The sequence below is a fragment of the Ipomoea triloba genome, chromosome 2 (assembly GCF_003576645.1).
Source record: "Ipomoea triloba cultivar NCNSP0323 chromosome 2, ASM357664v1".
Taxonomy (NCBI): Eukaryota; Viridiplantae; Streptophyta; class Magnoliopsida; order Solanales; family Convolvulaceae; genus Ipomoea; species Ipomoea triloba.
The window spans coordinates 16,264,290-16,273,943 of record NC_044917.1 but is presented as its reverse complement, the minus strand read 5'-3'; the positions used below and the strand labels follow the sequence as shown (position 1 = coordinate 16,273,943).

General features: G+C 37.2%; 1 protein-coding gene across 1 annotated transcript; it reads right to left on the bottom strand.

Moving 5' to 3' along the window:
* Positions 1-3,908: 3,908 nt before the first annotated feature.
* Positions 3,909-7,957, bottom strand: LOC116010829. The gene is made up of 3 exons (XM_031250332.1): positions 7,805-7,957; positions 6,965-7,710; positions 3,909-5,103 (listed from the first exon to the last, which is right to left on the bottom strand). The coding sequence occupies exons 1-3, from the start codon at positions 7,955-7,957 to the stop codon at positions 3,909-3,911; spliced, it is 2,094 nt and encodes a 697-aa protein (XP_031106192.1).
* Between the last annotated feature and the right edge of the window lie 1,697 nt (positions 7,958-9,654).

Here is a 9,654-nt window from a genome sequence, read left to right as displayed (position 1 = left end):
GAAACAAATTGCTTAAAGAATTTTAATGTTAAACTTTCGTTATATTTAAATGGAAAGAATTTGGTAAAATTATAAAGGATTAGGATATATTAGGAATTTAATTGGAGGTTGTACAATAAGAAGAACACAAAGTACAATATGTTATAACAGACTATTACACCAACATTTTTTTAGTTTCACTTAAGGGTATAACATTATTGGCTCTTATTATAAGTGTAGATATGCATTGTTTATATACAACTTTCATGTACGTTCCTTTGAATTCATTATATGCTGAATTCTTCAAATTTTGTATTCTTTATATGCAACAACTCTTAAAGAAAAAGTGCAACAATTAGACACCGAGTTAAGTCAAGTTGATGGGTTGTCCAATGAAGAGTACAAGGCTTTGATCAAACCTCCTGACTGCCCAAATCAAATACTTGTGTTTTTTACTTGATGGCTTTGATCAAACTTTCTGACTGCCCAAATCAAATGCTTGTGTTTTTTTAGTCGAGTTACTGTAGATGAGTGCTTTTGAATTTAATATGTTATATTTTTTGGGGTTTGAATATGCAAATGAGTCCAAGGGATACTTGTCATTTAAGATTAATAATAATAATAATAATAATAACAATAACAATAACAGTAACAATAACAACAACAACAACAACAATTAACATTTTGGACTTTATACTACTTATTTTCTCTCAATTTCCATGTATACCAACATTGAAATTGAAATTCCCAGTAATTTTATTCTTGCAAACCAAATACTGGAATTTAAACTCTCACTTTATTCTCGCATTATTTTTTTTCCATGGAATTGCAATTCTTTTCCCATCTAATTCCTTCCATCCAATCAAATGCCCTGTTAGTATTTTTTTAATGCCAAAAGAAGAAATATTATTTCAAATGTGTCAAGTTCAGTTAACGAGATTTAACTGAAGTTATTTATGATTTAATTTTTCATAATATTAAGTTTAGAATTACTATGTAAAATTTATATATTTAGAAGCTACATTAAAAGTATTATTAAACACAAAAAATCAAATTTAAAATTGATAAGAAATGCTAATAGAAATAAGTAAAGAATACAGAGTTGATTTGACCAATGAATAGTAAGTATGACAGATAAAATGTGACAGAAGGAGTATTAAAAAAACAAGGGGTTGCATACAAGCCGGAGGCTCATATTCCTAAACTACTAAGGTAGTGTGAGCGCTAATCACCTTGGTAAGTTCATTGGCAATTTAGTTTACTGACCTATTAATACAGATGACTGAATATGACTCAAAGGAAATTTAACAAGTTCAAACAATCTGCCTTTGTTAACATTTCAACTGCATTCTCACTAGTATGAATTTCCTGCAATAATATTTTACCAAAAACAACCAACTCCCTAACCTTATGGAATCTTACATCAATATGCTTGGTACTGGCAAGATATACTTGTTATCACAGAAAACAATTGTAGTTGATTTTTGCCTGTGTGGTAAAAATTTCAAAATTCTCTTCAGCCAAATTGCTTGAATATCACAATTTGTTGTTGTAATGTATTTTGCATCAACGGTATGAAGTGTTACAACCTGCTACTTTTTTTCAAGACAAATAAAATATGGTAGAATGAAGATAGAAGGCATATCTCAATGTGTTTTTTTTTTTTTGTCTCAACATTTCCGTTCCAATCACTATTTATAAATTCAACAACCCATGTTTAACTGTAATTATACTAATATCCGTGTAATTATTAACTTAATTAACATAATAATTATTAGTCAATTATACTAATAGCTGTGCAATTAATTTCTTAATTACCATTGTTAAATAAATGTACTAATATTTATACCTTAAGTATAATATATATATATATATATATATATATATATATATATATATATATATATATATATATAAGTTGGCACATTTATTGAGGTATTATTACCATAACAATTATTATTAACAATTATACTATTATAACTAAGTAATAGCTTGGAAGTAGTTTGGCCGAAAAGCAATAAAATTTTATTTTTATTAGTAGTATAGAATAGTATAGAAGTAAGATTTTCCTATAATATATTTTATTTATTAAGATGTTAATTATGTGGTCAGAGTTAATTAAGTAATGTGGTTGAAATAAATGAACTTGAATATAAATTTGAAATCCTTTTCCTTGCCATACAAGGAATCCAAATCCTAATCAAACTATGAATTGGAACCATATGCATATAAATAAAGCCAATATTGATGGGGTATACAATTTATAACATATACACTTTATGATAGTCATGCTGCAAAGGAATAATATAATCTCAAAGTTCTAAGCCGTCTAATCTTTTTTCCTTTGCAGTTGTACCATTGGATAGATAACACGATCCGACATCAACTATGGACGGATTTATTTATGATGAACATGAACACCATTATTAGGTTCTTGTAGATCCACCATCGTCTACTGGCAGATCAAGATCAAGGACTAAGAGGAGTTCATGGAATGATTTGGATCATGGATGGGAGGGAAAACAAATGGTATAGGAGCAAAAATAGGGAGGTGAGGAGAGATAGAATTGATGGAACAGATTACATAAATGATGATAGTAAAAGAAAAAGGCGGTGAGGTTGATTTCAAGGAAGAAGCTAGGTGAAGTTTAGACTAACTGATTCAAGGTCCTAAAGGTTGTGAGTAACTCCCAATTGAAAACCTAATTGCTAGATTTATTGGAGGACACTTAACACTTTTTGACCTAGTGCAGAGATTTGATCAAGATGAATAATGGAGCAGAACTGAATGAAAGAAACTTGTAAAGCAGTAAAAGACTCAAGCAATTGATAACCCAGTTCGGAACCTCAATTCCTACATCTGGGGGGTATCACTCTGATTGCCCAACTCTTCATTGATCAACAATATGAAATGTACCACCGATATAATTGTAGATCACACGGTCACTCTAGAATTTCATCACAGCTTCTTCCTAGAGTTCAACCTTGAAGAGTTGACATGAACTCGATCTCCCGATCTTCTTGAATTGAGGCTCCCCCTCAATGATAGCGCGAACTACTTCTTTAGAGTGATTTCTTGCCCAATGACTTCATAGAAAATGTATCTTGGATCAAAGGTAAGCTTTGCCAAGATTTCTTGTAATCATGTAGATGAAAACTTTAAGTCTAGATCTTCAAAGTAATTTTTCTCAACACCGTTCATAGAGAGAGTTGGGTCATATATATATATCCTTGTCTGAATCTGGTAAGCGGTTGAAGTTTCAGTAACCAACTCTGAACATCTTTTCTGCTCTTGTACAGTTCTTCGTTCAGTAAGCTGTCTTCAAGGTCTTTCAGGTCTTCTGAACTATTTACTGAACTAGACTACTATAAGCCTAAAACATCTTAAGACCTGTTTTTGAACTATCTGCTGAACTAAAAATATTGTCACAAGAACTTGGTACAATTTAGGGAGTTTCAAGAGAATTTTGACTTAGCATTTTTATTAACAATTTCCCCCTTTGTAGCAAGTTTCTTGGCAATTTACAACAACTTTCTAATATATCAGAGATAGTAAAAAACAACGTTCATTCATAAGTAAAGTGCTTAATAACAGAGAACTTGAAAATGATTATATCATCAATACAAAAACAAAGCAGATAGCATAGGCTATGACATAAGACTCTATTACAAGACTTAAAACATGCTAAACAAGGATAATCTTTAAACCATCAGAAAAATTACTAGTAACCAAAGTAACCAACCAGAGTAACCAATGAAACCAGAGTAACCAATGAAACCAGAGTAACCAGTGATTAGAAGGTTATTCCTACTCCCCCTATTGCTAGAAACTTGTGAATCTATAGCCACAAGACTCCTTAGCAGGACCAAGTAGAAAATCAACCCAGATATTAAAAACAGAATCATTCCGATTCTGAAGAGTCAGCCTCCTAGCTATTCAAGGTAACATCAACATCAACATTCGGTGGATTTTCAGTGATTTGAGCTTCATGTGCCATGGAAGGATCAACAGGTGGTTCAGAAGTTGCAGCAGCTGTCTCTTGATCTCTTAGTCTTAGTTGTTCACGCAGCTGCATTTCAACTGCCCTCTTCTCTACAAGGATTTGGATGATAGTGTTGAGTTCCTTGATGCTTCTGTCAAGATGCTGAGCTGTAAGCCTGCTTGTGTAAGGGACGTCGAGATTCAAGGCTGGGGCAGAGCTGCTTCCATGTTCTGGAAAAATGTCAAGCACGTGGGATCCTTGTTTGAGTCGAGCATCAATCAGTCTGACTTTAGGAGTTTCCATGGGCTTATTTTGTTCTAGTCTGAAGCCTTGTGCATAAAGAACCCCATAAATTGTACATGGAAATGGCAGCTTCACTTTGCTCTCCTTGGTGGCAGGTTTTCTGAAAGAAGCCACATGCTTGAAAATTAAATCACCTAAGTCAACAGGTATACCTTTTCGGATTCTGTAGATTAGATTGGCCATAGGTAAGTTCAGTCCTCCCCTGTGCTCATTTGGCATCCAGTTCGTCATGGCGATCTTATGCAGGATTGCATACTTTGTGGTCAATGATTTTGCAGGCAGCATGTTAGTTTCAGAGGGCCAATAGCTGTATGTTCCTCCAGTGATGATCTTGGTAATTGTGTTTGCCCCTAGATCTGGATCCTCAATGTCACTTGCATCAATTCCCAGGTACATGTTAATGACGGAAGGATTGAAATTGTATTCATTTCCCCTGAGCCATACACGCCCATATAGTGATGATCCTGCCTCCCTGAGGGTGGTCATTAGATTAGCATAGAATTCTTTTATGGCAATGGGTGGGTAGCTGTTCAGGGTGGTCACAGATTTGGCCAAGTGCAATTTCTCAAATACAGGCATGAGTTGGCACTGAGATTTGAACCTTTCAACATCCAGAAATCTTTCACTCAAGATTTTCCTTTGGTTTGTTGAGTCCCATCTTGCTGCAAATTCATCAGACAGAAATTGAGGACGGATTGTTTCCAGAGGTGCAACAGCTGGTACATCTGGCTGGCTATCAGGCAGTGGTGATTGAGTTGATTTTGTAGGAACACCCTTTTTCCTCTTTTTACTGCCGGTAGCTTCTTGAGCAGTAGTTTGTTCAGCAGCAGGTTGCTTTCTTTTAGATTTTCGGACAGGTGATGGGGTTTCCTTCTCCTTTTGTTCAGTGACGGCTGTTGGTCCCAAGGGGATGGGGTACAAGTCTAGAGGGGGGGGGTGAATAGACTTGTATAAGATTTTGCAAATCTTTTCGACCTCTCGTGTGTATTGAACTCAGGATGTTTAGGTTTGATACCTCACGAGGTGAAGACAAAGTTTTATGCGCAGCGGAAAAGTTATCCCCTTTTAGTTAGCACGAGTTTGAGTTAGTTCGAGAGGTGTGTTTATATGCAGTGCAATCGAGAGGTTAGCGAGAGATAAAAGCAGTAAGTAAATGCAAGAGAGATTTTTAAGTGGTTCGGCCAACCCGCCTACGTCCACTCTTCTTCCAGAAACTCCCTGGAAGGATTGCACTAAAAACTTCCCTTTTTAGTACAATATCGAGCGCTTGAGCTTTGATCACGAAGCCCGCCTCAAGCCTCAGGTTTTTCGCCCCGCTTCTTGTTACTCCACCTCTCGAGCACTTGACCTTTGATCACCAAGCCCGCGTCAAGCCTCAGGATCTTCACAAGACAGCTCCCAGGTTACTCCACCTCTCCAAGGTCTTTCTCCCCGCTTCCAGCTACTCCACCTCTCGAGCACTTGACCTTTGATCACCAAGCCCGCGTCAAGCCTCAGGTTTCTTTCACTCGGACAGCTGCCAGGTTACTCCACCTCTCTTGCTTAATCCAAAGCAAGGTGTTTTTGGTTGTCACAGTTGAATGTAACAGACTCCAATCTGACCACAAGCTATCGTTGAATCAACTTCGATGTAGAGCAGCTTCGGTCACCTTCTAGATGTATAACAGTTTAAGCTTTGTAACTCTCTCAAACACTAAGATGTGTTTTCTCGCTGTTTTGAATATCAGGATGATATTCCAAGTTAAGCACTTGCACTTGAACGTTTTAGACAGACACTTCTTAAGAATTTCGAACTTCTTTTCTTTTTAACTCCTTTTTCTCTCTTTTCCCTTTTTTTCTTCCCTGTTTTCTTCTGTGTCTTTACGTCCTTATATATGAGAGTAGAGGAATAATTCCGTTGGAGGGAAAATTATTCCGTTTGAAATTTGTCTCCCATGCTGATCATGGGTCTTGCATATTTTCAGCATATTTCATGGAGTGGTGATCTTGTAACTTGAACCTCTTTGTCTTGTAGTGAATATTCCATAGTTCACTTTCTTGAGTCCATGCTCCACTTTCGTCTTTTGGTAAAAGTTACTCTTTTTATATTCCCATTATTCCTTGTTTGTAGGGAATCAGACCACTTCAGCATTGGTGCACCTTTTGACCGTTTGTGGTGGAAATCTGACGTGTCATCCATTTCCGCCCATTTTGAAATCTTCACGTTCGGCACCTCTTCATTATTCCATCTCCATGATATTCTTCTTCTCCAAACTTTAAGTATGACCGTCATTCAGCTTTGTTGGAGAATTGTTAGTGTATCGAGACCAAGGTTGATATCTTGATTGCTTAATGTCTCGAACTCAAATATCGAGAGGTCTATCTCTCGAACTCTGTTTATGTCTCGAACTGGATAACTGTATCGAGAGGTCCTACCTCTCGAACTCTGCTTATGTCTCGAGACTTAGTTGATGTCTCGCAGACCCTTATTCCTCCAGAGTTGTCCCGTGCCTTCTTCTGATTTGTCTATAGGATTACAACACGAGACTTCTAAGATGTTCAAACAAATTTACCTTGAGCTTAAATATTTTCCGAGTTGAGCTCAAAGTTACCCGGTTGTATTTTCGCTCTTGGTTTACTTGTCGAACTTACAGTGTTTTGCCTATGTATCGAGACTTGGGGATTTCTACTTAACAGTTGGTATCATCAAAACCTATTACATGATGTTCCTAACAACAGCAGATGATCTAGTTTTGCGTCCGGTGGCAGGGATTGGAAAGACTTGAATTTTTGTCACTGGGTTTTTGTCAGCTTGTTCATCTTGGACTTTCTTCTTGCCTTTTGCTTTGTCCTTGTTTCTCTTCACCTGAGACAGTGGTAAATCGTCTTCCTCATCAGCTGGATCTATAACCTGTATTTCTGGGGCATTTCCTGTTTCATATTCAATCTCAAAGTCCAGTGGAGATTCATCAGTAGGAATGGCTGGAGTTATTTCTGGGTTTTGTTCAGTGGGAGGTTCATACCTAGTTTCATCAGTGTGTGACTCTTCTGACATGATAGGTTGAGAGATTTCAGGATTTTGTTGCTTAGACTTATCAGTTTCTATGGGTTGTGATGGTGGTAGTGACATAATTGGATTTTGTGAGGGTTCTGTAACCTGAGGTATGTTTAAGGGGACAGATAATCGGTTGACAAGAGAGGTTGACCTTCTATGTTCATCCATGATGTTAAACAGATCAAGCTTAGAGAATAGAGAAACAGGGGGTTGAAGCTGATGTGGACCATATACAATAGTAGTCATGGGATTAATATCAACAGGCAAAGGCAGGTTTTTATTAGGAATAGAGGAATTCTCATGTTCATCTTCTATAGGTTCTTGTTTTACAGAAACTAAGGGCAAGGGTTTTTCTACTGGAGTATTTTCTCTGTTAATATCGCCCTCAGTATCCGATAGAACAATTATTTCCTGAAATATTTGTTAAGCATAAAAACTATACTGTTCATATGTGTATATTTGTTGAGTAAAACAGTTAATAGAGAAAGGGTTTTGCAAGATAAACCTCAGGATCCTTAGCTTTTGATGGTTCGCCCGTCTCAGCTGCGAGTGGCTTGAGAAACCCTTTCAGATAATCGAGTTGTTCCACCCTTGAATACCACGACCAGATGGGTTTTCCTCCCAGAGGCTTTATCTTGTTATTGATAATCATCACCATCTCTCTGGACGCTTGATGTTGAACTTCTGAACAAAGGGCAGACTGTGTGTGTGAAGCTTTGAGAGATTTGTAGGTTGGAGTGGCTATAGTCTGAAAGGTGGAGAGAGACGGAGATTTGTGAAATCTTTTATTTCTACTTATTGCAACTGGTTTTTCAAAGGTCGAAGGGCTGCATGATGGCCAGCTTCTTCGGGTCACGTGATGAGGCGTGAGAGTAGTGGGAGTCGTGCAGATTTGACGGTTGTCCTCTCCGTAATAAATGCTATGGCAGCTTGGTCAGGAGGGTACACTATTCCTTAGGTATCTTATGCTTATCAAGTAAGACATGAATATTGTGTGTGACATTTTGTAGATAGTAATAAAAATGAAAAAAATGCGAAGAGAAAAAAATATTAACAAAGAGTAAAAGAAATTTTTAAATGATGAGTTGAGTTTACAGACTTGTACCACTTGTTGTACTAGTTTTGTGAAACATTACACATACCAAGATCAGATTTGAGGGTATTGAATCTCATTGTTTCCAATGACTTTGTGAGTATGTCCCCTAGTTGCTTGTCCGTTGGTATGTAATGTAGCTTGATGTCTCCATTTTTTCCACGAGTTCCCTGATAAAGTGATGTCGGATATCTATATGTTTAGTGCGGGAATGTTGGACAGGATTTTTTGCAATGTTAATAGCACTGGTGTTGTCACAGTGAAGATCAATACTGCTGAACTTTAGACCATAATCGTTCAGCATCTGTTTCATCCATATAAGTTGAGCGCAACAGCTACCAGCCGCTATGTATTCAGCTTCTGCAGTCGATAAGGAGATAGAATTTTGCTTCTTGTTGAACCATGAGACAAGATTTTTGCCTAGAAAGAAGCACCCTCCTGATGTGCTTTTTCTGTCTTCCAGGTTTCCTACCCAATTAGCATCACTATATCCCAGTAGTTCAGATCCTGAATCACGAGAGTACCATAACCCGTGATTTACTATTCCTTTCACATATTTGATGATTCTTTTGATGGCATTCAGATGTGCTTCTTTTGGATCAGCTTGAAAGCGTGCACATAGTCCTACACTGAACATTATATCAGGCCTGCTTGCGGTTAGGTACAACAGACTTCCTATCATACTTCGATAGAGCTTTCCATCTACTGGTTTGGAGTCTGAGTCTTTTGTGAGTTTCACTGTCATGGAGAGAGGGGTCTTGGCTTCCTCGGCCGAGTCGAGACCAAATCTCTTCACCAAGTTTTGTGCATACTTGGTCTGTGATAGAAACAACCCAGATTAATAAGCAAATTCACACAACACCCCCAGCAAAAGATATATATATTTAAGATTAAGGGAATGTTTACATGATTGAGTTTAGTAGAAAGATTTAAACAAAAACTAATAAGATCAAGAACAACATAAACAGCAATAGACTGGAATAAGATGGAGTTTGGACCACGAGAGCTTACTTCTTGTTGGCTTTCCTCTTCTTGTTGATGGCCTCTCGTGTCTTGATGGGGTCTTTCGGATTTACCAGGCTTATGTATTCATCCGTAACATCTAGATGCCTGTAGTTCCTGTAAGCTTCCCCCACGAACTCACCATCAATTACTCCATCTTTCCACCAGGCAATGCATTCTTCTGGAGACATATTGCTGTGAGTAGATATCCCAGTGATTTTCAGAAGCTTGAATATCTCCAGAGTCAGAATTTGTTCAGT

Coding starts and splice junctions, on each gene's coding strand:
- LOC116010829 (XM_031250332.1), bottom strand. CDS start 7,957: ATGGTGATGATTATCAATAACAAGATAAAGCCTCTGGGAGGAAAACCC. Junction 7,711..7,804: donor CAAAAGCTAAGGATCCTGAG/GTTTATCTTGCA, acceptor CAAATATTTCAG/GAAATAATTGTTCTATCGGA. Junction 5,104..6,964: donor GCTGTTGTTAGGAACATCAT/GTAATAGGTTTT, acceptor AAAATCTAAAAG/AAAGCAACCTGCTGCTGAAC.